The sequence below is a fragment of the Cucurbita pepo genome, chromosome LG15 (genome assembly GCF_002806865.2).
Source record: "Cucurbita pepo subsp. pepo cultivar mu-cu-16 chromosome LG15, ASM280686v2, whole genome shotgun sequence".
Lineage (NCBI taxonomy): Eukaryota > Viridiplantae > Streptophyta > Magnoliopsida > Cucurbitales > Cucurbitaceae > Cucurbita > Cucurbita pepo.
In genome coordinates, this window is record NC_036652.1 from 8023017 (window position 1) to 8050054 (window position 27038).

A 27038-nucleotide genomic window follows, 5' to 3' on the forward strand; every position below is an offset into this window, starting at 1 on the left:
GTGACCTTAGCTCCAAATTTGGGCAATTTGGGCTAAGGCAAAAGAGACAAACACGAAAAACACAACAGACAAACTATTTGTTTAACGAGCAATGCCCATCAAACAGTCATGGATACCGCACCAAAACCCAAATATGTTATGCTCTCCGACAACCACCAAGGCAGCCTCCGTCCTCCGCCCTACCGCCGTCACGTCCCGAGATACCATTCCAAGACACACGGCGGAGGCGGCGGCTGCGCTGGTTGTTGTTTGAAATGCATTTGTTGCTGTTACTGTTTCCTCTTATTCCTCATCTTTTCTCTGTTCGGCCTCGCCTATGTCCTCTTCTCATATTACAATCCCCAAATCCCTTCTTACAAAGTCTCTAGTTTCAATGTCCGTGTCTTCGACGTTAAGCCCGATTTCAGCCTCTACACCGAATTCATCGTCATCGTCACCGCCGACAACCCAAATCAAAACATCGACTTTGTCTACGGCAAAGACAGCTATGTCTCTGTTCTCTACAATCAATCGGTGCTCTGCACCGGAGATATCCCCAATTTCCGACAGCCCTCCAAGAATGTCACCGACATAAGCATTTCGTTAACTGGGAAGAGCGAATTTGGATCTGGGCTTCAAGAGGCGCTGATGCAGAACCGACACAGCGGCAGAATTCCTTTGCTGGTCGTGGTGAAAGTGCCGGTCACCATCGTTATTGGAAGGTTGTCGTTGAAGAAGGTTAATGTGTTCGTTAATTGTTCGTTGATCGTTGATAATTTGTCCCCCGACAAGAAGGTTGGGATTTTGTCGAATAATTATACTTACGGTGCTGCCTTGTAAACTGTAAAGCTCTGGGCATCATTTTACCCTTTCATTGCTCTCATCATTCTTAATCTTTTTTCTATGTAAATACATTGTGTTTTTCACTTTCTTGTCATAGATGGGTGGAAAATAGGTAATTAAGAAGCACCCCTTTTTTTCTTTTGTAAGTGCTATGGATGTTCATTCTTTTGCTTCAATGTGTATCTTATAAAGATTACGAGGTTTTTTCATCTAAGATTCTCGCCCTATCCCTCGACATCGTGTCGAAATATGATCAAAGTTCGTAACTTTATTGATATTTCTGCTAACCCTTTTGGCAAATGATGCATTTCCATTAACCGTCCAAGCTCAAGCCCTCTTAGCATATAGTGTTCTCTGTGTCTTTACAAAGAGTGTTTCGTTCTCCTCTATAACTAAGGTGAGATTTTACAATTCACTCCCTCGGGGGCCAAGCGTCCTCGCTGGCACACTGATCAGTGTCGGGCTCTGACACCATTTCCCACGATGTGGGATCTGACAAGTTCTAAAAAAGATGGCTTTTTTTTGCAGCGTTTAGTAAGCCTAGAATTTCGGCTAAGTCCATCCCACGTCCCCTCTCTGTGCTCTCTTTCTCTAAATTTTCAAACCCACTTCTGCTTAATAACTCCCAACAGTTATCATGAAATGATACTCAGTTTCATTGCCATGGTTCTCAAGTGTAAGTTCAGACATGTTTGGGATTCTGTTTGGGTGGAGAAAAGCTTCAAAATGGTGGGTTCATTGCTACATGTTCTTATTTTTTAAAGGATTTGATCTTTATTTGTGATTTTATACAGTAAGAAGCTGATCGAACAAGCTCTGTGCCGGCTTAAGATGCTCAAGAAGAAGAGATATTCAATTGCTAGACAATTACGTGAAGATTTGTTTGAGCTGATTAGCAATGGCTATCAACAGATCGCCTTCAACAGGGTATGTCAAAACCCGCGAGATCCCACATTGGTTGGAGACGTGAATGAACCATTCCTTTTAAGCGTGAGAAAAATCCAAAGAAGACAATATCTGAGCCCCGGTGTTACAAATGGTATCAGAGCCAAACACCGGGCGGTAAGCCAGCGAGGACGCTGGACCCCCAAGGGGTGGATTGTAAGATCCCACATGAGAGAGAAACGAAGCATTCCTTTTAAGGGTGTAGAAACCTCTCCCTAGCAGACACGTTTTAAAAACGTACCATTTGTTTTGATGGTTTGTATATCAGGTGGAGCAGCTTGTTAGAGATGAAAGCTTGATGGAGGCATATGATTTGATTGAGAACTTCTGTGAATTCATCCTGGTGAAGTTCTCCCATGTCAGGAAGAACAAGTAGGCCTAATTGTTCCCATTTTTCAGGAGGTTTTGATCTGAGAAAAACATCCTTAAAAAATGTCTTTGTTGGTGGTTACAGGACATGTCCAGATGATCTTATGGAAGCAATTTCAAGTCTCATATTTGCCTCTGCAAGATGTGGGGATTTTCCTGAGCTTAAACCGGTTCGAAAGTTCTTCGAGGAGCGTTACGGACAGCGTTTCGCCATGGCTGCTGTGGAATTGCATCCTGAAAACCTTGTGAATCCACAGGTATTAGAATCCTGTTCATAGATTGTTGTGTTTTGAGTATTGAAACATTCATTACTTTTGTACAGATCAAAGAGAAGCTTGTAATGAAGGCTGTTTCAGATGATGAGAAGCAAAGATTAATGAATGAAATAGCTAGAGATTGCTTTCATCCAGCAATTCTGGCTCTTGAATACTGTCCAGATTGGTATCAAGAACATGGCTTAGACAGAACAAACGATCGCTTATCTTATGAAGTAACTATCGGTTATCTCATCGACAAACAGCAGCCATGTTATGTTCGTTCCAAGTGTAGAACGGATGATCATGTCGATTCTATTCAGTCTCCGACGATTAACCATTTAGATTATGATTGGAACGACGAAATCGTTTTCGATTCGTATTCGATTGGAAGTGTGGTTTATGATGTTTTTGTGTATCCGAGGCACGTTCATCCGAAGCTGCCCGATTACGACGAAATCGCAGGGAAATTCATAGGGATGAAGAGAAAATATGTGAAAAAGATGTGAAAAAAAGTTGCTTTATGAACTTGTTTAGCTCCACTAAACAGTTGATGAAAGAATAAATTGGTGAAGCAAATGGTGGAAGAATGGAAATCCCACTTAGGAGAATATCCATTCTGTGTTAACAAAGAGTTTGGAAAGCAAAGATCAGATATTTTAGGAAGAGATAAGAGCTGAAGAACTATTCAAAGTTTATGCCTTTTTTTTTTTTTTTGTCAGTTTTTGTCAACCCACGACACAAACTAGTGGAACAAACTGTTTAAAAATTAGCAAACAAAAACAATGTTTATGCCTTTCATCCGTTTAGTATCGTTGTTAACCTCACAGTTTTAAAAATATGTCGGTTAAAGAGAGGTTTCCACATCCTTATATCGATGTGAGATCTCACAATCCACTGTTCCCGAGAGTCCAGCGTCCTCGTTGACACACTGCTCAGTGTCTAACTCTAATATCATTTGCAACCGCTCAAACCCACCACTAGTGGAAATTATCTGCTTTGCCCCGTTACGTATTGTCGTCAGCCTCACGGTTTTAAAAACGCGTATGCTAGTGAGAGGTTTTCACACCTTTATAAGAAATGTTTTGTTTCCGTCTCTAACCGACGTGGGATCTCACAAACACCCTTTATGAAGGCTTAGCATCCTTGCTAGCACATTAATCAGTGTCTGGCTCTGATACCAAGTCCACCACTTGTAGAATAGGTTTTCACATCTTTATGAAGAATGTTTCATTCCCCTCTCTAACCGATGTGAGATTTCACACAACCTACAAGCTTCTTTGAAGTAGAAAGAGAAAGAAAGACGGCCAATGACAAGATAACTATATATATTAATGGCGTTGTTTATGATGGATTAAAGTTGAAGCTTTCCAGCTGAAATGGAGTTGACTTGGACTGTGTTTTTTTTTTTAAATTGAATTTGGTGTTCTAAGGAAGATTCATATTTTAATGGGTTTGTTTCTAGCAACTTGTTTGGAATGATAAGAGGAATGCCATTGGATTCCGCCATTAACTCTAAGATGCCAAAGTTTAGATATTTTTGTATATTCATACTTGTTCATCAATACTCGTTCTAATCAAGCGACACAAACAACGACACTCTCAATAATAATATAATATTATATATATATATATAGTTTTTTTAGACAAAAATTAAATTAGTTTCTAAAATATATATTTATTTTCGTGAAATAATAAAAATTAATTTTGAGCATTGAATTTGTTTTATTTATTTATTTATTATTTATTTTTGGAAAAATCTTGCTCCATTTGAAAGAGATTTATGTACGCGGCTTATGGTCTCATTCACGAGTTTTGATATTTTGCAAATACTTATTATTTTCTCTTATTTGAAAAGGATGGAATTTGGCTTTTTCAAAATTCTCTATTTTTTTTTTATTAAAATAAAATAACAAAACAAAAACAAATAAATTCTCTTTTTGGCTGTTGCAATTAATTTGTAAAGGCATACTATGGCTATCAAATATATATTTTAATGTATGAAATATATATATTTATTAAATTTTTTTAGTAAAATCGTTTAGGTATGACGTGTTGTGTTCGAGAAGGAGAAGACTTATAAAGAAATTTTGAATTGAAATTATCACGTTTGAACGTTTCTATAGTGTTCTTTTTTTCTAATAACCTCTTAATATTACCGTATTCTACCTCTTCGTATACCTTACACCACATTTGACTTTTAGAAAGTCTATTTAATTCAAGGAGATCCATTTTCAACGAGGTGAGTAATCCGCATTAGCTAAATGAAGCTGATGAAAAAGATTATATTTCTCCGTCTATGTTCCTACCCTCAATCTTGTTCGAATTATATTTTACGTCTTTGAAATGAATATTTGTTTAAAAAATATACACCTATTCCAACGAATTCCGCTTGGGAAATTCCTATCCCGATTAAAGTAAGAGATAGGAGATATGTATGAGAAAGGCTTCTCCTTTATCACCCTTTCCCGTCAACGTCTATATTGTTGGCAATAGCAAATATTTTAATTGTTAGTCAAATATAAAATATTATTTATTTAAGTTTTTAAAGATAACATTTGTACGTAAGTCAAAGCACTAAATTTGATTAAAAAATAAAACCATACTTATCGAATATATGGCAAGAACACAAAGAGACAAGGATAGGGCAAGATATTTTGTAGTTAGTTAGCCCGGAAGAAAAAGTCAAGAATGAATGACCGACACGTGTCCGTAAACACCGACATAGTTTGTAATGTTGTTGACTTTTGGGCTCCACAAAGAACACCCATTTGACTTTGTATTTTTAAATTATTATTTTTATGAGAGAGAGAAAGACGGAATCACCGAAAGTAGCATAGGGGGCGGGGCGCGTGGGAGCACTTCCATCACACATTAAATATTTACTCTTTCAAAACCCCGTTTTATTTTCAAATTAATTTAACTTATCTAATTTCATATTTAACTATTTTTGTTAATTTTACAATTTTTTTTTAATATAAACTAAATTAAAAAAAATTAAAAAAATACTTTAATCACTCATTATTTAATTTTCTAATTTAATTTATACCCAATCAGCTTTCAACCTTGTAATTCATATAATTTAAATTTGTAATGATTTTTATAAGATAATTTAATCATCTTTTAAAATAAAATAAACATAATTCAATAGATAAAAAGTAATTACTTAATTAAAAAAATTCTAAAAAATTACAAAATATTAGATTTACTTTAAATTCTTTATCCAAAATTCAAAACTATTTTCGCCTCATTTCAAAAATATTAATAAACTTTTAAAATTAACATTAAAAAATTTAGATATAATTTATGAAATGTCAATAGACAATTTTCATCAATAATTTTTTTTTTATAAAAATAAATTTCATCAATATTTTTTTTTTAACATAATATATTTAATTTTTTAAAAAAATTGAAGGATATTAATGAATTTATTATTATTATTATTATTATTATGGGTGGATGAATATTGTTTTATAGAGAAAATAGAGTAAATTAATCTATGATTAAAAAAAAAAAGAAAATAGGAAAAGAATTGAAGTGCAAGGAAAGACACTTGGGAATTGGAATAAATGGGTTTGTGGGGCCGCCTCGTAGCTGACCAACCACAACACTTAAACATATTCTCTCTCTTCCATTCACCAGAAAAACACAAACTTCAAATCTTTTTCTCTTCTCTCATTCAACTTATAAACTTACCCCATTTCTTCTTCTACTCACATTCCCAACACGCCACCGCATCCGCCGCCGTCTACTTCCATATCACCGCCCCCGCTCCGCCGCTCGCTTGCTCTTTTGCTTCCTTATATGGGTTGCTCATCCGACTCTGTTTTTTCTTAATCCGATTCAATTCCATTTCACTCTCGAATTCTCTGTTTCCTGCAAGTTTGCGAGCGGGAGGTGTGAGCTTAGAAACTGCTCTGTTTCCATCCATGGCGGAGGATAAGAAAACAGGGAAATCGAAGATGGTTCTTGATGAAAGAACCCCACAACTGAAATTTTCAAAGAAGAAGATCGACAAAGGTAAAGAACAATGGAAGCCTGTTTTAGATGATGCTTTCTTGTCCAGAAGACCTCTCAAGAAATTCTGTAGTTCAGATTTTCAAAACCCATTTCTTCAATCCCCTGTTTCTGTTTCTCCTCCTTCTAAGATCCAATTTCCTTTTGATTTTCAAGCATCTCAGCAATCAACAACAACAACCCAGTTCATTTCTTCTTCCTCTTCTTCTTCTTCTTCTTCTTCCTCTCATTTTCCGGCGTTTGGGTCGCCGGAGCAGCAGATGATTTCTTTTAGTTCCAATCAACAACAGGGGATCGGTTATCCACCGTACTTCCTCGGTGGCGGCGACCCGGTGGCTACCCAGCAGAGACTTTTCAAGTATTGGAGTGATGCTTTTCATTTGAGTCCGAGAGGGAGAGCTATGATGATGAGCAGAATGGGGCCAGATGGGTGTCATTTGTTTGGACCGCCGGTGCAGCCCTTAAGCGCCACCAAGCTTTACAGAGGAGTTAGGCAGCGGCATTGGGGGAAATGGGTGGCTGAGATTCGTCTCCCTCGTAATCGAACTCGCCTTTGGCTAGGAACCTTCGACACCGCCGAAGACGCCGCCATGGCTTACGATCGCGAGGCCTTCAAATTACGAGGCGAAAATGCTCGACTCAATTTCCCCGAACGTTTCCTCAACAAAAACAATCCAAAAACAGAGCCGAAAACAGAGCACACTAATCCAATTACAGAGGAGGCTCATGAAGACAGCGCTGTCGTTCTTCCGCCGTCGGAGGAAGAGAAACCGGATGAGCAGTTGGCTGAGAGCGGTGGCGCATCGGAGGCGCCGGAGATGGTTTGGGGAGAAATGGAAGAGGCTTGGTTTAATGCAATTCCGGCAGGGTGGGGTCCGGGAAGCGCTGTTTGGGATCATTTAGACCCAACAAACAATTTGGTTCTTCAATCACAATTCCCTTTTGGTTCATCAAATCAGCCACAGATTAAGGACTCCGATGATAATCAGAACAAGGTAGAGAATTCTGAATCGGCTTCGTCATCGTCTTCCTCCGCTCCGATGAAGCTGTTCTTATGGAAAGATCAAGATTGAAAATTTAGATTTCTTCTTCTTCTTCTTCTATGAATTTTTAGTCCATTGGATCTGTCGGGGGTAGCAGTCCGACACGGTCGCATGTTTTTGGAAGACCAATCCAATGGTTTAGGCATCATAAAGATGGAATCTTTGTTAGGGTTCTTGATTTTATGTTTGTTTGTTTGTCTTAGTGCATTTCGAAGAACCAGCTAACGAGGGGCTTTGAGACGCTATTTTGATCTCTTTCCCCTTCCTAGTTTGGTGCGTCTTTCTTCCATGGAAACCCTTTGTTTTTGGGCTTTCCATGGTGCCTTTTAGGGTTTTCCTTGTATTTTATGTTCCCTCTCTTTTTATACACCATCTCTACCCTCTCCATTTATGTCCCGTCTAATTCTTCTCGTCAGTTGTTGGGTGAACTTGCCTCAACTTTGGCTTGGTACTACTATCTACGGCTATCCCCCTTCAAACCTATTTATGTTGTTCGCCCATCTTGGACTCGCCCACCGAGACTCGCAATGTAGACGTGGCTATTCAGTGTTTGCCATAGCTGTAGGTGAGGCTGACTCTCTCTGCAGACACTCACCAAACGACTATGGACTTAAAAGAGGCACTTTGCCCTGTTGTGGCCAACTTGGCCTCAATGTGTGTTTCCTCGGAAAATCACACAAACTGGTGCACCCCTCTGGGTGGGACTTGCAAGCCCAGCTGCGACACTCTTTCGTCGCGACCACTTCTTCTATTCAACAAAGTCAAAAACTTTGTAAAATAGAATAGAGTTAGGTTGGGTTGTACTCCTATTTTTAGGTTGGTTGAGTTGACCTGACCAAAGAATTGTCAACCCACAAAGTGGCCCGAGTTTTTTATTTTAAAAAAATTCAACCCAATTCTAAACCGAAAAAGATCTTAACCCAACTCAACTTGTATGGTTCGAGTTGGGTAAGTCAAATTGGTCAAGTTATCACGTAATATTGAGAAACACGGATCTTAATCTTTGTCCTTTTGTTACCTGTAATTTTCTTACTTCATTGTCGAATTTTCATAAATGTATTCAAGAAGGGAAAAAGAAATCAAAGAATTATAATAAATAAATATAATTTTAAAAAATAAAATAGTTAAAAATTTAACTATTAATAAAAGAAAAAATGTTTTAGAACATTTTCTTGGTTTTATGTTTGGGTATATTAATTACTTTATTCTCCTCGGATGTTGTCGTTGCATGACTTCCATCACGAAAAATTGTGACTAATAATTTATTATAAATATTTAATAAATAATAATTCAACGAATTAAAATAAGGTGGAAATGTTTAGGGCATGCTGTGAAAGGGACGGGTGGGACCCGAAACGCCGTCCATTGACGGCATAATTAATGATATTGTTAGCAGATAGTATAAGTATTATTTATTTAATTAAACCTAATCCATTTCTTAATCCTCTTGCTTATCAATAATCTTTATTATTATTATTATTATTATTATTATTATTATTAATTTTCTCCATTTCCTCAGTTGGAATGGCGGCCTCCGCCTCCCCCTCAAGTAGTGGACAACTTTTTGCATTTAAGAAAATAAATATAAAATATTATTATTTTTAAAATATGTATTTTCATTTTTTAAATTCGTTTAAATTTTTAAACCTAAATACGGTTCTGAGGCCCAAGTAAGTGCAGCAGAGTCAGGCCCAGGCCCTAATAGTTGGACCGATGCGAGGGCCCATTTTGAATGGGCCGTATGTGAAATGACTCTTTTATCCTTCAAGATATAGAAATGATATTTCGTTCTTCGGGTACCAAATTCCAAATATATTGGATAAAAAGACCAAAAGGGGCTCAATTTCTACAAGCGCAATGATAGTGTTGATACAGGAACTGCCTCAGCTTCATTCTACAAGCGCCAAGCGGGAAGGATTCGGCTATTCAAGTTTACGCTCCATTCCCCATCAATGGAATTTCAAATTCAATTCTAAAGCCTCGTGGAAGTGCTTTTGCAACAAGAACGAAACTATCCATGAAGCTTCTCAGGTGAATCCGATAATTTCTTTATGTTTCTACTTTTGAGGATCTCTGATTGTCATGAAATTCTTATTGAAATGTTTTGTTTTCAATTCGATGCGTTGTTTGTGTGTGCGTGTGTGTGTGTGTGTGTTCATTTCGAAGTCCGACTGCGATTTTCTGATTTGATTTAGGGTTTTTCTGCTCTGCCACCGGATGCCCCTTGGGATAATGCTACTGCTTGGAGTACAATGGCTCTTTACATTTTCAGCTTGCATATTCCTTTGAGCTTTGGAAGCTTGTCTTTCGTTTCCCAATTAATGCGTATACCTGTTCTTGATCCTCAAACTAAGGTTAGTGCTTATTTGGATTGCATGTTTCTAAACCATGTGACATCCTTTGAGTGGAGAACGAAGTATTCTTTATAACTGTGTGGAAATCTCTCCCTATCTTTAGTAGACACGTTTTAAAATCTTGAGGGGAAGTATGGAAGGAAATGCCAAAAGAGGACAAAACCATGACTCAATGCATGACTCAATCTTTAGTGCATTTTGGAAGATGGGTTTGGCTTGAATTTCAAAATGCTTGAGGTTTATATCATTGGTAGCCTTTGTGATTATGTTTAACATTACCGGAGGCTAGCGTTGTTGAGGATTATTGAAAGAAGTAGTTTCACATTGGCTAATTAAGAGGAAGATCATGGGTTTATAAGCAAGGAACACTATCTTCATTGGTACGAGGCCTTTTGGGAAACCAAAGGGGAAGCCATGAAAACTTATGCTCAAAGTGGACAATATCATATCATTGTGAAGAGTCGTGATTTCTAACCGGCGTTTGGTCTGTTTCTGATTGCGTTTGGTCATTGGTACCCTTGTTGGCTCACTTCTAGCTTGTTCATTCGCAATGCAGGCGCTCTCAAGGCTTGGAATTCAAACTGTTGAGTTCATTGTGACCCTTCTTCTACTAAAGGTCACTGCTAAACCAAACTACAGATTCAGAAACTTCTTTAGAGCTCATAACTTAGGCGGCAAAAGGAATTGGCTGTTTGCATCAGCTTTTGGATTTGGGTTCCTCGTGTCATTAGTTTTCCTTACATCAATTCTTGCAGAAACAGTGGTTGGACCGAAGGTTAGCATTGTTCTGTATCCATAATTTACCGTTCAAAAGATGTGATTTCTTATTTATAGTTCCACTGAATTGCAGGCTGTAAACAGCCCTGTGCTGAAGGAGATTCTTGACAGCAGCAACATCTCAAGAGCGGCATGCTTCATAGCGTACTGTGTTGTGACACCCTTCTTGGAAGAGACTGTTTACAGAGGCTTTCTATTGGCATCAATATCATCAGAGATGCAATGGCAGCAAGCAGTTCTCGTCAGCTCCGCGGTCTTCAGTGCAGCTCACTTGTCTGGTGAAAATTCTTTACAACTCTTCATCATTGGGTGTGTCCTAGGATGCTCGTACTGTTGGACTGGCAATTTAAGGTCTTCAATCCTCATACATTCCTTGTACAATGCAATGACCCTTCTTTTAACTTACCTATCCTAATGACTACATACATTTCTTCCTAGTTCTACTTCACGTTTGACTTGTGCTGGCTTTATATAACCTTGTCATCATTTGTTACTACGTTCCCTTGTCATCCTGTGATACTAGGTCGCTTGTAACAGCCTAAGCTCACCGCTAACAAATATTGTTCTTGTTGGCCTTTTCCTTCCCTCAAGGTTTTTAAAATGCCTCTACTAGGGAGAAGTTTCTACACTCTTATAAATAATGCTTCGTTCTCTTCCCCATTGTACTTGCTGGCACTCATTTCCTTCTCTAATCGATGTGGGAATTCCAGTCCACCCCCTTCGGTGCCCAGCGTCTTTGCTGGCATAAGGCCTCGTGTCCACCCCCTTTTGGGGCTCAGCCTCCTCGCTGGCACATCGCTCGGTTTCTGGCTCTAATGCCATTTGTAACAGCCCAAGCCCACCGCTAGCAGATATTGTCCTCTTTGGGTTTTTATTTTCGGACTTCCTTTCAAGGCTTTTAAAATGCGTCTATTAAGAAAAAGTTTTCACATTGCCAGTGAGTGACGTTTAGATGGAAGTTAAAGTAACGGAGTTGTTGCATTCACCTCGAGATCTTTTCAGGTTAATGCTGAAATTCACACTTGAATTCACACTTGAAAGAGGGAGAATTACTTACTGTTCTAAACTTCATTTCCTTGTTAAGATGCTTGAGTTGATGATATTAAAGTTGCAAACTTTTTAGTTGCCATCATCAATGCTTTCAACCTTTCAACCGACACCAAGGGGGCCATTGGAGAGTCGAGGAAATGACTACCAATTATGTTACTAGGCCTTAGCCCCCACCTGTCTCTGTTCATCACCTCTGGCTTCCTATGCAATTATGCTTTCAAATTTATGGGCAACACCCCAAATGGCCATAAATTCAAATAAAATTATGATGTTTTTGATTTTTCACATGTAAAAGTCATTCCCTATTCTTGTTTTTCCACACGTAATAATTTGCCTAGATCTAATTGCCTCCCAACAAACGACCATAAAGAATGTTTTCACACCTTTATAAAGAATGTTTGGTTCTCTTCTTCAACTGATGTGAGATCTCACAGTCCACCTCCTTTCGAACTCAGCATCCTCACTAGTACTTGTTCCCCTCTCCAATCGATGTGCCCTTAGAGGCCCAACGTCCTCGCTGTCACACTGACTGTCTGGTTGTGATACCATTTGTAACAGTTTAATCCTACTTAGCAAATATTGACCTCTTTGGGTGCTTCCTCTCAAGGTTTTTGGAGATATTGTCCTCTTTGAGTTTTCCCTTCTACGCTTCCCCTCAAGGTTTTTGGAGATACAGTCCTCTCTGAGTTTTCCCTTTTAGGTTTTTCCTCAAAGTTTTAAAACTCCTCAAGGCTTTTGGAGATACTGTCCTCTCTGAGTTTTCCCTTTTAGGTTTTTCCTCAAAGTTTTAAAACACGTCTGCTAATGAAAGATTTTCACACGAATGTTTCGTTCTACTCCCGAACCAGCGTGAGATTTCGCAGAAAGTACAATGCCAAGATGAATATTTTCTGAGCATAGATACCAAAACGAACCAACTTAAAAGAACCTTTGAGATATTATTATTATTATTATTATNAAAAAAAAAAAAAAAAAAAAAAAAAAAAAAAAGTAAAAAATGCTTGGCCTGGACTCTTGGATTCGTGGATTCCTGGATTCCTGGATTCCTGGAATTCTAAATTTCAATTCAAAACAACTTAGAACTTAGGCATATTGCCACACTGGTCCAATCAAAAAGCTGTTTCTTTTGTCCCCTCCTCCTGATCAAACCCACAATCATTTCCACCCCTTGGATGCGGGACACGTGGCTATCGACGTCTCCAACTCCCATTGTTAAAAATCTAAGCATCTATCTCGTTTTGATTGGCCCAGCAAAGCACAGCCAATACCAGCCCCAATTATTCCTTCAGTGTTTCTTTTATAAGAACCCCACTTGCTGCCGCTGAATCCTCCTCCTCCTACTACTGATACCCAAAACAGAGAAACAGAGTAAAAATCCCATAAATAAACACACAGACACATATTGAAGCAGGTGAAGAAGCATGGGCGGATTCGAGAAGCAGGTGAAGGAGAGGGCCAAGGAATTGAAGACCATCTTCAAGAAAGGGGTGAAGATTGTGGGCGAAACCTGCAAGAAAGGCTGGCACAAACTCAAGCACTTCAAACGCTAACCATCATCAACAACATCATACCTAAACTCCTTCGAGCTTCAATCTTTCTGTTCTTTCTTTCAGGATTTGTGTTTCTCAGAAACTTCATTTTGATTCATTAGGGCTCTCTTTTTTGGTATTAAATTTGGTATCTTTCTGGGTTTGTTCATTTTGATCTGGCTTTCATTCATGTCCTCTTTCAATAATGTATCCCAATTCCTTCATGTTCATTAAATTTAACTTCTTTTTGTTCATAAGATTGCAAATTTGGGTTTTTTTGTATGACTAAAATAAATAAATTTGTTTTTTTTTTTTAAAGAAAAAATATATAATTATGCAAAATATCTCAATTTTGTGACAAGCGTCAATTTCTTATGAGTTTTGGATAATGTACACAATTCGATTGCATAAATTTTGGCTAATTTCGATAGAAAATAATTGAAATTTTGACATTATTGTTAGGAATTTCATGAATCCTCACAAATTTTGATCGAAAAATATTTAAAACAAATTAAAATACGGCGAAAAAAAAAAAAAAAAAAGCTATAAATATAATATTTAAAAAAATAAAATTGAAATTGAAAAAGAAAAAATGAGGACCCAATAATCCAGAATCGAAGTGCAGAAGGTGGAGTCCCTAATCTTTGAATCAAGAGGATGATGATGAAGCTTCGAAGCTGGAACAAGCCCATACCCAATCTCCTTCAGAGACCTCAACGATCTATGCCATTACCTTGCCTCTTCTGTACCAAAAGCCCTTCCCCGCTCTTCTCTTCCACTCCTCCGCCCACATCGCCTGCTCTTCTTGACAAAATCTTAACCATACGAGACCCTAAAATCTCTGTTATTCCGGTACTGGAAAAGTGGGTCGGCGACGGACGAGCGATTGGGAAACAGGAACTTCAGTCGCTTGTTCGCCTCATGAAGAGCTTCCGCCGCTTCAATCACGCTCTAGAGGTTCGCTTTCCCGCTTCAATCACTGTTTAGCTTATTGTTTTCTATTCCTGAATTGAGTTTCAATGTTCTCTGGTTTTTCTCTCTGAGATCAGTTCGTAGCATTTGGTTATCTCTTCTTGCCCTAATTTTGGAAATGGTGTTCGTTTAGTACATGTTCATAACTGAAAACTTGAGATATTGCTAGAACGGAATGTTAGAATCACGACTCTCCACTACGATATGATATACACTCTCGTGGTTTTGCTTTTGGTTTCTCGGAAATACCTCGTACCAATAGAGATGTATTCCGAACGATCCTCATCAGAAGAAAACATTAAGAGTTGCTGTGATAAGAACATTTTTTCAAGTGAGTGTTGAGTTTCATACTGTCTTGATTTTGTCCAGATATCTCGATGGATGACGGATCGAAGATACTTTAATTTATCGTCGAGCGATGCTGCGATGAGGCTGGATTTAATCCGTATAGTTCATGGTCTGGAACACGCAGAACATTACTTCAATAGTATATCATCCCAGTTGAGAACTTCTAATGCTTATGGCGCTCTTCTCTGTAGTTATGTGCGAGAGAGATCAGTTGAGAAAGCTGAAGCCATTATGCAAGAAATGAGAAACTTGGGGTTTGCTACTACGTCGTTTCCGTATAACGTGCTAATTAACCTCTACGCTCAGGTCGGGCAGCATCATAAGATTGATCTATTGATTCAAGAAATGGAAATGAAGGGAATACCTCAAGATATCTACACTGTTAGAAATCTTAGTGCAGCTTATGTTGCTAATGCAGACATTTCTGGTATGGAAAAGATCCTCAAAAGGATTGAGGAGAATTCTGAATTCAGAGCTGATTGGAGAATTTATTCAATTGCTGCTAGTGGATATCTATCAGCTGGGTTGGAAACAGAGGCTCTCTCCATGCTGAAGAAAATGGAGGAGAAGATTCCACCGCGTAAGAACAAATCGGCGTTTGAGTTTCTACTGTCGCTTTATGAACGAGCAGGTCGTAAGGACGAACTTTACAGGGTTTGGAGTACGTTCAAGTCAACAATTAAACAAATAGATGTGCCATATGCTTTAATGATCACATCTCTAGTGAAACTTGATGATATTGAAGGGGCTGAAAGGATTTTCCAGGAGTGGGAATCAAAGTGCACATTCTATGATTTTCGAGTATTGAATCGACTTCTGGTTGCTTATTGCAGAAAAGGTCTTTTTGATAAGGCGGAATCGCTCGTTAACCGTGCAGTGATGGGAAGAACTCCATATGCTAGCACGTGGAGCGTGTTAGCTATGGGATACGTCGAACACGGGCTCATGAGCAAAGCAGTTGAGATGTTGAAGAGAGCTATGTTAGTTGGAAGGCAGGATTGGAAACCAAACCAAGACATTTTGGAAGCCTGTCTGAATTACTTGGAAGAGCAAGGAGATGGAGAAACAATGGAAGAAATGATACAACTATGCAGAAGCTCGGGATCGATAACGAAGGAGATGTACTACAGATCGCTGAGGACTTCCATTGCAGGTGGAAAACCAGTGCTCAACATTCTAAACCAGATGGAGATGGATGGTTTTTCTGTTGATGGAGAAGTGCACAAAATCCTGGGAACTAAGACCAACTTGTAGTGATTGGTAAAATTCTTTTAGGCTCATCGCAAGTCTCAGCACTATAAAATCGTTGACAGAGGCTATGGTTGAAACACAAGACCAGCTCTTCTCGTGATTGGTAAAATTCCACTTGTTTTGGGTCCTTAAAGAATTTCAAATGTAAATTTGGATTGCCACTGCAAATCCTCTTCATTTTCTATTTTGTTAGTAGAATAGGCGAATCCAAGAGTCCACCGCTAGCCGATATTGTCTTATTTGGGCTTTCTCTTCTAGGCTTTCCTTCAAGGTTTTAAAACGTGGCTGTTATGGAGAGGTTTTCACATTCTTATAAAGAATGTTTCGTTCCCCTCTTCAATCGATGTGCGATCTCACAATCCACCTCCTTGGGGGCCCAATATCCTTGCTGGCACACCGCCTAGTGATTGACTCTAATATTACTTGTAACAACTCAACCCCACTGCCAGCAGATATTATCTTCTTTGAGTTTCTACTTCTAGGTTTTAAAACACGTTTGCTAGAGGGAGATTTCTACACTCTTATAAGGAATGTTTTGTTTCTCTCCAACCGATGTAAAATTTCACAAAGAGTAATAGAAGGCCATAAAACGAGGTGGTAAACAAAATTATTATTTACATCAACTACATAAGGGCGAGCCAAGGGGCAACATCACCACCAACGCTCAGCCACACCTACATAACACAATCTGCATATCATTTAAGTGTTCTTCTGACTCAATTTTTACAATGGATTAGAGAGTAAAGGGAAAATCTATGGCTCAGAACAAAAGAAGACAGATAACTAAGAAACAGAAAAGAAAAATACAGATTCTGTTGAGTGATTCATCAGTCTGCAAAATATGCCTTCTGATCCTTGGGCTACTGCTCCACACAAGAGGGTATGCATTGGGATATGCATATAGATTCGTTATTGCACCGAACATTCTTGCATAAACCACTTCTCCAAACACTCCTGTCACTTGAGCATAGCAAATGTTTGATTGATTAGAGGAATTTCCTTGCCTAGATTGAGGAACTGGGTGAGAGGTTGGGTGAGAAGTTGGCGTTGGTAACTCAAAGCAAGCAGGACCGTTAGGCCTGCGAGGGACGACGATTCCAAGCTGCGAATTCTTGCTTTCGAACGGGTCTTGAGTTCCACCTTTGCCATAGAGTGGCACTAGAGTAGCATCAGAAACTTCTGCCTTACAAACTGGACATTGCTGGAGTCGCCGGCCATGTTTTTCTTTAGAGCTGTCCTGAAAGTGAAGCCATTTGTAAAGGCAGGGCCAGCAAAAGAGATGGCCACAAAGTGTAACAACAGGATCTTTCACAGTCTCTAAGCATATGTTACAGTCGAATAGCCCAGAGGCATCACCATGAGTGTCAGCCATGGCATCCAAAACAGACTTCCAAGACTTGTTCTCTCCAAATGAGTTAATCTCCATCTCCAAATGCTCTGTTGTAACACAACCCTTCTGAGAAGCCTAAACTACCAAATCATAAAAACTTAGATCAATATTGGATCGAAAGATCGAACAACCACAAGATCTTTGAAGAAACAGAGAAAATATATGTTTACATGCAGATATGAACTTGTTGTGGTTCTCTCAGATTACAAAAATCATTACCTTGAATCCCAAGGAAAGATAAGAGCAAGGAGATAAGAGGTAGAGTTATGTGCTTTCAGAATATTATAAAGAGAAACCCTTGGTTAATGCTGCAGGCCAATCAGATATTTAAATCTTATTTGCAAGTTGACCTTCTGGAAAGTTTTTTGGGGCTAGAAACTATCCATATCCAGATCCAAAATAAATAAATCTTGAGCTATACCGAAAATTAATTAAACAAACATGGTAGTGTCGGCTCAAGCTAATCTTGAGTACAGGCGCATGAATCAGCTGATAAAGACATAAGATTAGAACTGTTCATCATAAATTATAAAAAATTCTTTTGAATTTTGTTCAATCTTTAAAAAATACTACATTTTAAAACTACTCCAACAAGAAATCTCTTAGAACATTCAACAAAAATTTTGAATAAAAAAAGTAGGATAGCTATCCAAAATTCTGTTCGAAGTCACTCTCATACGATTCTAAACTAAATTACCTCTTCTTAAACATGTTTATCCATATCTAAACCAGTTTTCTAAAATATTTCCAACAATCTAAAACGGATTTCAAAAGCTAATCACACAGAAATCAAGTGAATATGCAATTAGAACACGAAATGACTGATCCAATCTTCTTCCGATGAAATTTTGTTAGAAATTCGTTAAGATGAAAACTAATGCTTCAATTCGAAAGGAAAAAAACCCTATTCTGTCAAGAATCAGACATGAGCCGATAATTATTCCGCAGAAGAAGAAAACACAAGTTCAACATTCAAAATCCTCAAGTTCAAAGCGTACCAAATTTCGAACAGGAATTAGTCGCTTCGATTCAGAGAGGCACGGGAATCCAGAAGAAGGTTGCCAGTAACAGGGAGTACGCAGAATTTAGGGATATGAAACTTCGTACCGCAAAATCACAGAGCTCCAACGGAAAATTATCAGAAACAATAAAAAAAAAAAAGAACGAGAACGAAATGTGAGATCGAAGAAGAAGAAGAAGAAGAAACTGAAGAACATAAAAAATGAGAGAGACGTAACGTTGACGCCGAGATTTAAAGGCGCCAACTCTTAACACCGTCATTCTTCTAATCTTCTTTTAATTTTCAACAAAATATAAACAAATAAATAAAATAAATTCAAAAAAAAAAAAGAAAAGGAAAATCTCACTGCTACGTGTCGTTACGATAGCAGCAGGAAGTTTCTATACCTTTTCCCCTAATTTTGTTGATATATTTTATCAAGGAAATTAAAATTAGATAAATAGGATTATTTTAATTATTTTTTCATACAAAAATTAGATTAAAAAAAATAATAGATCAAATTGTGACAAATAAATTTTAAAGTATCTATTTAATTTCAAATAATTATTAATTGGCCATAATTAGAATCTGAATCTAAGAAAGCTAATTGAGAAATGGAAGAGAGTGGTAATTAATTTCACTAAAAAAAATGTTGGCTTCTAGAAGATTTCTATTCTTAAAAAAATTAAAAAAAAAAACTAAGTATTGAAATTGATTCCTTTCTAGAAGATTAAGTAAAATATATATATATATATATAAGATCGAACATGTCAATGGTGTGAGTTACGGGTCTATTTGATATTTAAATTTTTAATTGTATTCTTCTTTTTTTTTTTTTAATTCAAAATTAAAATTTATATAAATAAATTCATTTTTAAAATGTGAAAATCCAATAAAATAAAGGGTTTCTGGAACATTTTGTATAGAAAATACCTAATATTATAAGCTTATTATTAAATAACCCCAAAATTTCCCCTAAATTTATGAATTACTTTTATAAGAAAATGGCCCAATAAATTCCTTTTTCTTTTCTGGATGGATATTCCATTTTTAGCAAAATTAAATTGACCGTTGATTATTTTTATTGTGATTTAAGCAAAATTATGACATCATTTTAAAATTATAAGTAGTTATGACCATGTCATAAAAAATAATTTTTAAATGCGATTCTTGAATTTATTGGTTAAAAAAATTAGTGATTTTAAAAATAAAATGTTTATTTATTAAATGAGGAATTGAAAGTTTGAATAAGGTGTTACTATGTACAACTTTCATAGTGACATTAGGAAATTACGGAAGAATGTTGGATTATTAATATAATTAATTGAATTTACCATAATTTATTGTGTTATGTATTTGAACATATGTCAACAAAAAAAATTATTGAAATTGGTTAAATAATAAAAAATTTGAAGGGAAAACCTTATAAATAATAAAAATATTTTTAAATGATTATTAATATATTAGTGTTAAGGATATTTAATAATAAATTATAGTTTATCATATATATCATATTTGATATTTTATTATACGGCAAATATAGATATTTGTTGTTATTTTCATTTATTACTTTTTCTATATTTTTATAATTTATTTGATTATAAATAAGATAACTTTCACACCCGGGAGCTAAATTTAAATTTTTTTTTTTAAATACACAAACTAAAATGAGACATTTAAAATAATAGCCTAGAATTGAGTTAAATTTAATATATTTTACACGAATGTTAATTCAAATGGATTAAATTATGAATTTATTTAGTAAATTTTAAGTTTGTGCTTCTAAATTTTTATACTTATTAAAAAAGAATTATATATTTAGTATACAAAATTAAAAATTTTAATTCTATTAAATATATGATCTATAAATTAATTTTAAAAAATTTAAAATTTTGTAAATTTATTGAAAATTTAAAAGAAAGTTGAAAATGTAAGAAAAAATTCATAATAATCATCGAATTATTTTAATCGTTTTTTTATTTTTTATTCTGTGGTCTTGACTTTTGTTTTATTTTCTATTCCTATAAAAATATACATTTAAGTTTCATTTTAATTTAAATTATTCAACAAATGGTATTTTAATTAATCATTTATAGTTTAAAAAATAGCTCTGAATTAGTATATAAAATTATTATTTTGTTATTAATAATGGTATATACTAAAGTTTATGAAAAACATAATTTTTTTTGTGACGGACAAGTTGTTTTATTTTATATGTTAAGTCGGTTATCATTTAGCTGTTTTATATGTTTTCATGTCATGCTATTATTAAATAACAATAATAATTTGAAGGTTAAATAATATATCATCCCTCAAAATTTAATTTTTTTACTTTTAAATTTAAAAGAAAAACATAAATTTTATTACGAGAAAAAGAAAAAAGATTTTTAGACTATAAAATATAGATTGGACGGCGTTTTAATTTTTATCATCAATTTTCCATTATCGTAGTAATCGAAGGCTATCGCTAACTGTCAAGTATGACCACCACCTCGACGTTTTTATCACCGTCGACTCGACTAAACCAATCAAATTATTTATATATACAACATATCGTTTACGACTCGATAAGTTTTGCTATTTAATATCTATTTTATACTAAGTCTTGTTATTATTTAACTACTTTATATATATTTTAAAGTTATGATGCGTTAATTTTTTTTATATAAATAAATATATATTTTTTCTAATATCTTGATAATTAGAATATTATTGTTTAGAAATATAGAGATAGAACGTTTGTAAATATCACTCACACAATTTTATATACAATGTCGTCATATGTGATTGAGAACGTAAACAATTTAAATTACTTTTATCTTATATTACTCGATTAAAAAAATCGTGTATTATTTTTCTTTAAAAATTATTTTGAAAAATACACACCTTATTAGATTCCCAATTTGCAAATTGGATGGGTGGATTATGAGCTACTAATAGTTAGTTAGTTGACCAACCAAAAATTTATGAACAGTTGACTTTAAGATCAGCTAATAACAATCCAATTGAGACAAAAGTCAACTTTTGTATTATTATTTTTTTAATTAAAAGAAATGGATAATGTTGAATTACATAACCGTTATAAAGTGGTTGCCCTTAAATATCGTGTGAAACAAGAAGAAAACTAGGTGAAGGTTAGATTGGTTGGTGAGTTGACTTTTAGAGCTTAAAATGTTTTTTTTAATAAAAATTATAATAAAATAAAAACATAAATTAATCACTAATGTGTGGTTTGTTATGGGATTTAATTTTTATAAATTGTGAGATGGAAGGATAAGATTTGGTGAAATGGAATCTTATTACCAAAATTTTGATATTCAAAGTTTGAATTATGAAAAATAAATAAATAAATAAACAAACAATCTTATGTCCAAGAACATAAATTATGTAAATAAAAAAAAACGAAAAAAAATAGAAAAATTCATATATTAAAACGCATATAAAAGAGATAAACAAAGAATGTAATTGAGAGATGAAGATGATATGTTGTGTATCGGTATTTGGATGGAAGAAATTTAAAGCTTTATCAAGAAGTTAATCGGGTTGCTTGTTAAAAATAAATGATATGAAGACGAGAATCGAGATGGGACAATATTGCATGTCTTCGTTCTCATCCCTGTTTAAGTTTCGAGAATAAATTTTCCACGCACACTCTCATTCTCCACTTTATTTGGAGATTGATCTCCACTTCGTTTAGAACGTCTCTTCAAGCTTTATTGTTCAATATCCATCGAGTTTAAAGTTTTAGGGTTCCTCAACTCTAAACCATGTCGGAAAATAGTGTTGGATGATGGAAGTCCCACATCGGCTAATTTAGGGAATGATCATGGGTTTATAAGTGAGGAATACTAACTCCATCGGTTTGAGGCCTTTTGGGGAAGCCCAAAGCAAAGCCATGAGAGCTTATGCTGAAAGTGGACAATATCATACCATTGTGAAGAGTCGTGTTTGTCTAACAAATAGGACCGAAACGTCCCTTATTTTTTAACCCAATGATATACCTTATGCTAAAGCAACCATTAACATTCTATGACCGAAAAAAGTAAAGCCCTTTAGCAGTGTTCAACCAAAAGAAAACCCATTTCCAGTTTTGGGCTTTGGTTTGTGTTCAATTGCTGCTTCAACCCATTAAAAAACTGAACTATTTAAATTTTAAATTTAGTTTTTGTGTTACCTGATCTAATCATTCGACCCACCTAACCATCGTTAAAATAGAAATTTGAGCTGAGTTGAATTGAATTGTATACTCTTTTGAAGTCGAGCGAGTATCTCTTTACGTCAAATCATTCACAAAAGGGTGTCCTAACAAGCAATGGAAGGGGCCGCAAATACCCACCAGCACTCTGCTGCGGCTTTGTAGATGAATTACACGACATGTCCAACAACTGCGCCCACACAATGTTCCCTCCTTGCCTCTTTGCCCATCAATGCAAAGAGGGACAAGAAGGCCTATCTTGTGAGAAAGGTGATATCAAAGTCTCTTCTACTGCTTCGCCCCTTCAAACTCGACATCGACTCAGCTCTCTCACTCTGCTCGGTCCGTTGTTTTAGAACACGAACATAACCCGTCGAGATGATCTTTCTTATCTTTTTTTTTTTTTGCATGAATTGCAAATGGATAGAATTAAGATTTAGAATGGCGGCTGTTTCCTGGTTGTTTGTTAATGGCTGTCAGATGAGATGGATAATCTTCCTTCTTTTTGTTTGCTAATGCAACATCAAATTCCAATAAATTATAAATTTAGACCCCAAATTTTGAAAATTTATTGATTTAGTCCATATATTTTAAAAGTTCCTAATAAATTTATAAATTTCTATAACAATATTTATAATACGACCGCCACATATTAAGTCATTGTCGAACAGGACCTTAAATATTTAGTGGCGGGTTGATTTTAGACAAGTTGACGACACTTGATGGTACTCATAATCATATTAAAATTAATCGGTCTATTTCAAATTATGCATTTAAATATTCCATTTCAATTTTGATTATACGAGCATACTCTAAATAAGATTACACATAACCAATTATTAAATCTAAAATTAAAGGATCCCAAATAAATTAAAAACTTTAAAAATATAAATAAAAATGTTGAACCTCATACCGAAATAAAAGATAAGTATGAACCAACATACCCCATGGTCGAGAAGAAGACTCAACAATAATGACAATTATCATAATTCTCTTGAACCTCAGCCACATTTTGGGTGCGACCCCATTAACGAAAAAGACTCCAACTTTTTGCCTCAAAGATGCTCTTCTCAAATTCAAATTTGAATCTTGTTCGCCATATTTGACTTACTCCCAACGTTAATTCTGACCCGTTTCGTTTTTCGTTTTAACGATGAGAATGATCGAACTGATATCCACTTGAGATGGAAAGTTGTGTTGTCAATTTGTCATTACCAAAAACAGAGCACTAGAAGTAGTGATATCTAGATAAGGAGTGACTGTCATTTTTTTTTTTAATCATATCATTAAAAAAAATGTACAAAATTACCATATAAAAAGTATATATTATGTCATTACATTAAATATATTATATGGTCGCGTTACGAGAAGGAACAAAACGAAACCCACCACTTGGAATACATGATTGGGGATCATTCNTTTTTTTTTTTTTTTTTTTATTTAATAATAATAATAATACAAAAAAAGAAAAGAAAAAGATATGGGCCATTTATCGCCAGTTCCCAAGCTTATCATCTATGAGCAGTGACCAGAGTTTCAATGAATCGCAGCCCATCGAATCTCGGAGCGAATTGATCCGCCGCCGTCGACGGCGGCGATATTCTCGACGGACTAGTTTCTTCATCTCTGCTGATGACCTTTTCCTGAAATTCCCAAGAATTTTGTTTTCAGATGAACTTTGAATTGAAATGAGAATTTGGGTATTTTACCTGATGGGAAAAGGTGGTTTTGAGGACGCCGGTGGAGGACGACGGAGCAGAGAGGGCGGTGGCGGAGGCAGCGGCGACGGAGGCGGCGAACAGCCCTGTTTTCTTCATAGGCATGAGGTGGCTTTTTCTTCTTTTCTTTGTTGAAGGGAAATTGAGAGGAAATTTCTGGGGGCAAAGACGAGCCGTTTATATAGCAATGTGAAAGCTACGGTTCAGTGGTCATGTCACTACAAACAAAGTTTTACCTATACTTGTCTGTTTGTGAATTTACGCTCATACCCCTGGCTGATTTTTTTTCATAATTTTGTATTTTTATGAATTTATTATTAAAACGAAAAATACAAACATAAATTTAAATTAGAGAATTTATAATTCAAATTTATACTCTTGCCTTTTATTTTCCTTATTTTGGAAGGTACAACGTAGATAAAAATAAAAGGGCAATTTGGTAAATAGAAGAAATGGGGGATTGTTTTCATGGGCAATCAGGTAATTTAAGCTTGAGGCATGAATCCTGAGAATAACACGTGGCAAAGAATGGGTGAGTTGGAAATTCAAGTTGACAGCCTGCAATTTGCCAGCAATTGAAATTTAATGCACTGTTTTCTATCCCCACCAATTGAAATATTTAATTCCCAATTAATTGCACCAAGTAAAAGATATTATAAAAATCTCCCTTAAAAATCTTCTAAAAACAGTATTATTATTTTTTTTAAAAATTAATATTAATACTTTTGGTTTGAGCTAATTTTATATTTAATAGATTTTTAAATTTTAAAAATATTTGATAATTTTTAACCGTATATTTAAAAAGTTTAAACTTAATTGAAGTATAAATTTTAATTTTTAAATTTAAAAAATTATAATAAAGTATATTGATTAATGATTGGTTCAAATTTTTTTTATTTTTGTTAGACTTAGGTTTATAAAATGTAACGTTTATAATTTGAATATGATTTCTACCCAATAATGTAAGTGGGGGATTTAGGTTTGCATACATATGTTTGATTTGGGAAAAACTTTGGTTTATTAGATAAATACTTCCAAAAATGATATTTATTTTAAAATTAAGATTTAAAGCATAGTTTGGTATATAGTTTGGTATATGGTACTTTTGTGAAGTTCACCTATTTTGATATATATTATATACTTTTAAATCCGTTATATTTATGTCTTTTTATTAAATTAAGCTTATAATTTTTTTTTTATGAATTTCTTTATTTTATTATTTAAAATAATTTAAAAAAAATTAGTTGAATTAACATTTGAACCACTAAATTTTAAATTATTAGGTTCATTCTAACATTTATTTAGGAATAAAGATACCAATAAGTATCCAAAATTTGTTAAATTAAAAAAATTAAACAAATCATTATTGACTTTTCATGTTGATCTCTAATGTTTCATTAACTCGTGTTATTGTCTCATATCATTTTTTAATGATGTTTTTTTCGTGTGAGTTATATATAAATCGAGAGAGAATTTTTATTACCACGAAAATATTGAACGGTTGTTATTTACTAGTGAATTTCATCTCATTTTATTTTTAAAATGATATTGTCGATACAAAAAGAACTCGTTTTGTAACCCAAAAACATAAAACATTGGAAGAAAAAAAAAATGACAACTAGAAAGCAACCAAATGTGTTGAAAGAATTTGAACAAAATGAGGAATGGGGGGAAGAATTAGGTGAAAAACAGCCGAACAGAACCATCTGTCTCACCTCGAGTGTAGCAAACGCCCAAATCTCCAAATCTCTAGCAGTTCGTCAAAATCCAAACCCAATACGCCATTGTTCACCAACCCTTTTAATTTCCTTCCCCACACCTCACCATTTTGGCTCCCAAATGGGCGGTGGCGATGACAGTTGAGAATCCTCAACGACCCATTTTAAAAATCACTTCAAAAACAGAGCACCCATCTCCCACAATCACCTCCCATTTCTTCAATGGGCAAGCCCAAGAGAATTTGCTTGCTTCTATTGAGGCTTCTTGCTTTGGGCTCGACTCTTTCTGCCGCCATTGTTATGGCCGCAAGTCATGAAGAAGCCAGGTTTTTTAGCCTGTCTTTTGAAGCCAAATACACTCATACACCAGCCTTCAAGTGAGATTCCATCTCTTTTTCTTGTGTTCTTGGATTATGGGTCTTTTTTTTCCTCTCTGAATCGAGTTTTTTTGTTGTTGTTCTTGAGGTACTTCGTGATTGCAAATGCTATTGCGAGCGTTTATGGGTTTTTCGTGCTGTTTCTTCCGGCGGAGAGCTTGCTCTGGCGATTAGTGCTCTGTTTCGATGCGGTAACTCTCAAAACACGGGACCCTTTTCTTCTTCCACTCTGTTTCGATTGCTAATTTGACGCTATTTTTCAAGTAGATATTGACGATGTTGCTGACTTCGAGCATCGCGGCGGCGCTGGCGGTGGCGCAAATAGGAAAGAATGGGAATTCATACGCCGGATGGCTTCCAATATGCGACCAAGTGGCGAGTTATTGTAGGCAAGTCAGTGGAGCTCTGGCTTTAGGCCTCCTTGGACTCCTTGTTTACCTCTTGCTTCTTCTCTATTCTCTTCACTCTCTTTTGGATCCTCTTCTTTTGAAAAAGACTTGACACAAACCACACACAATTTTCAACTTGGTCTGTCTTTAGGCCATGTTTTGTAAAAGGGTTAGCCCTTTTCGAGCTTTTTCTATACCGAAATAAACCCCGATTGACTCGATCAGTTAGAATCTTGTTTTTTGAGTCGCTCAGTTGAGTTGGTACGAATTCTATCTACTCAAGCTTCTAGAAGTCCATTTTAAGAAAAAAATTAGATAATGTATACTACGAGGCATGTTATAGTTGAAACACGTGAACATGATTGACGTTGAACGATAATTGACATATACTTCGAAGATTTTTATGGTTTTTCGAGCACAATGAGAACGACTCTAGTTTACTTTAAGGATACAAGGTTTTCGATATAGTTGCACATGTTTTTTTTTTTATAACTTTTTTTTAGGTCGGTAAAATGGTTAA

At 35.5% G+C, this 27038-nt stretch overlaps 8 protein-coding genes across 11 annotated transcripts; 6 read left to right on the forward strand and 2 right to left on the reverse strand.

Annotated features, from left to right (window-relative positions):
- The first annotated feature begins 108 nt into the window (after nucleotides 1-108).
- On the forward strand, nucleotides 109-884 carry LOC111811799 (NDR1/HIN1-like protein 6). The gene has a single exon (XM_023698833.1). It carries the CDS (start codon nucleotides 109-111, stop codon nucleotides 817-819), a length of 711 nt encoding a protein of 236 aa, XP_023554601.1. The 3' UTR covers nucleotides 820-884.
- A 626-nt stretch (nucleotides 885-1510) lies between these two features.
- Nucleotides 1511-2414, forward strand: LOC111776455. The gene is made up of 4 exons (XM_023655891.1): nucleotides 1511-1551; nucleotides 1617-1749; nucleotides 2036-2139; nucleotides 2222-2414. Exons 1-4 carry the CDS (start codon nucleotides 1511-1513, stop codon nucleotides 2412-2414), a joined length of 471 nt encoding a protein of 156 aa, XP_023511659.1.
- Nucleotides 2415-6057: 3643 nt separating this feature from the next.
- LOC111811724 (ethylene-responsive transcription factor ERF054-like) lies at nucleotides 6058-7817 on the forward strand. Its single transcript, XM_023698740.1, has one exon. The coding sequence runs from the start codon at nucleotides 6320-6322 to the stop codon at nucleotides 7478-7480; it is 1161 nt and encodes a 386-aa protein (XP_023554508.1). The 5' UTR covers nucleotides 6058-6319; the 3' UTR covers nucleotides 7481-7817.
- A 1461-nt stretch (nucleotides 7818-9278) lies between these two features.
- Nucleotides 9279-11029, forward strand: LOC111811763. Its single transcript, XM_023698789.1, has 4 exons — nucleotides 9279-9481; nucleotides 9646-9804; nucleotides 10361-10579; nucleotides 10655-11029. Exons 1-4 carry the CDS (start codon nucleotides 9308-9310, stop codon nucleotides 10994-10996), a joined length of 894 nt encoding a protein of 297 aa, XP_023554557.1. The 5' UTR covers nucleotides 9279-9307; the 3' UTR covers nucleotides 10997-11029.
- A 2703-nt stretch (nucleotides 11030-13732) lies between these two features.
- On the forward strand, nucleotides 13733-15970 carry LOC111811688 (pentatricopeptide repeat-containing protein At2g20710, mitochondrial-like). Its single transcript, XM_023698683.1, has 2 exons — nucleotides 13733-14117; nucleotides 14502-15970. Exons 1-2 carry the CDS (start codon nucleotides 13818-13820, stop codon nucleotides 15732-15734), a joined length of 1533 nt encoding a protein of 510 aa, XP_023554451.1. The 5' UTR covers nucleotides 13733-13817; the 3' UTR covers nucleotides 15735-15970.
- A 356-nt stretch (nucleotides 15971-16326) lies between these two features.
- Nucleotides 16327-18390, reverse strand: LOC111811806 (E3 ubiquitin-protein ligase RMA1H1-like). 4 transcript variants are annotated; one of them, XM_023698842.1, is made up of 2 exons: nucleotides 18120-18390; nucleotides 16327-17196 (listed from the first exon to the last, which is right to left on the reverse strand). In XM_023698842.1, exon 2 carries the CDS (start codon nucleotides 17155-17157, stop codon nucleotides 16492-16494), a length of 666 nt encoding a protein of 221 aa, XP_023554610.1. In that variant the 5' UTR covers nucleotides 17158-17196; nucleotides 18120-18390; the 3' UTR covers nucleotides 16327-16491. The 4 variants fall into 4 exon arrangements, with proteins under 4 accessions (XP_023554610.1, XP_023554609.1, XP_023554611.1 ...); XM_023698841.1 differs by having other exon boundaries at nucleotides 16327-17201; XM_023698843.1 differs by lacking the exon at nucleotides 18120-18390 and adding an exon at nucleotides 17341-18107.
- A 5345-nt stretch (nucleotides 18391-23735) lies between these two features.
- Nucleotides 23736-24204, reverse strand: LOC111811842. Its single transcript, XM_023698886.1, has 2 exons — nucleotides 24026-24204; nucleotides 23736-23959 (listed from the first exon to the last, which is right to left on the reverse strand). The coding sequence occupies exons 1-2, from the start codon at nucleotides 24137-24139 to the stop codon at nucleotides 23828-23830; spliced, it is 246 nt and encodes an 81-aa protein (XP_023554654.1). The 5' UTR covers nucleotides 24140-24204; the 3' UTR covers nucleotides 23736-23827.
- Nucleotides 24205-25755: 1551 nt separating this feature from the next.
- On the forward strand, nucleotides 25756-26740 carry LOC111811815 (CASP-like protein 1C1). Its single transcript, XM_023698855.1, is given in 4 exon segments — nucleotides 25756-25946; nucleotides 25948-26129; nucleotides 26218-26320; nucleotides 26397-26740. Coding segments are annotated over 4 exon segments (579 nt in total). The 5' UTR covers nucleotides 25756-25886; the 3' UTR covers nucleotides 26631-26740.
- Nucleotides 26741-27038: the final 298 nt, after the last annotated feature.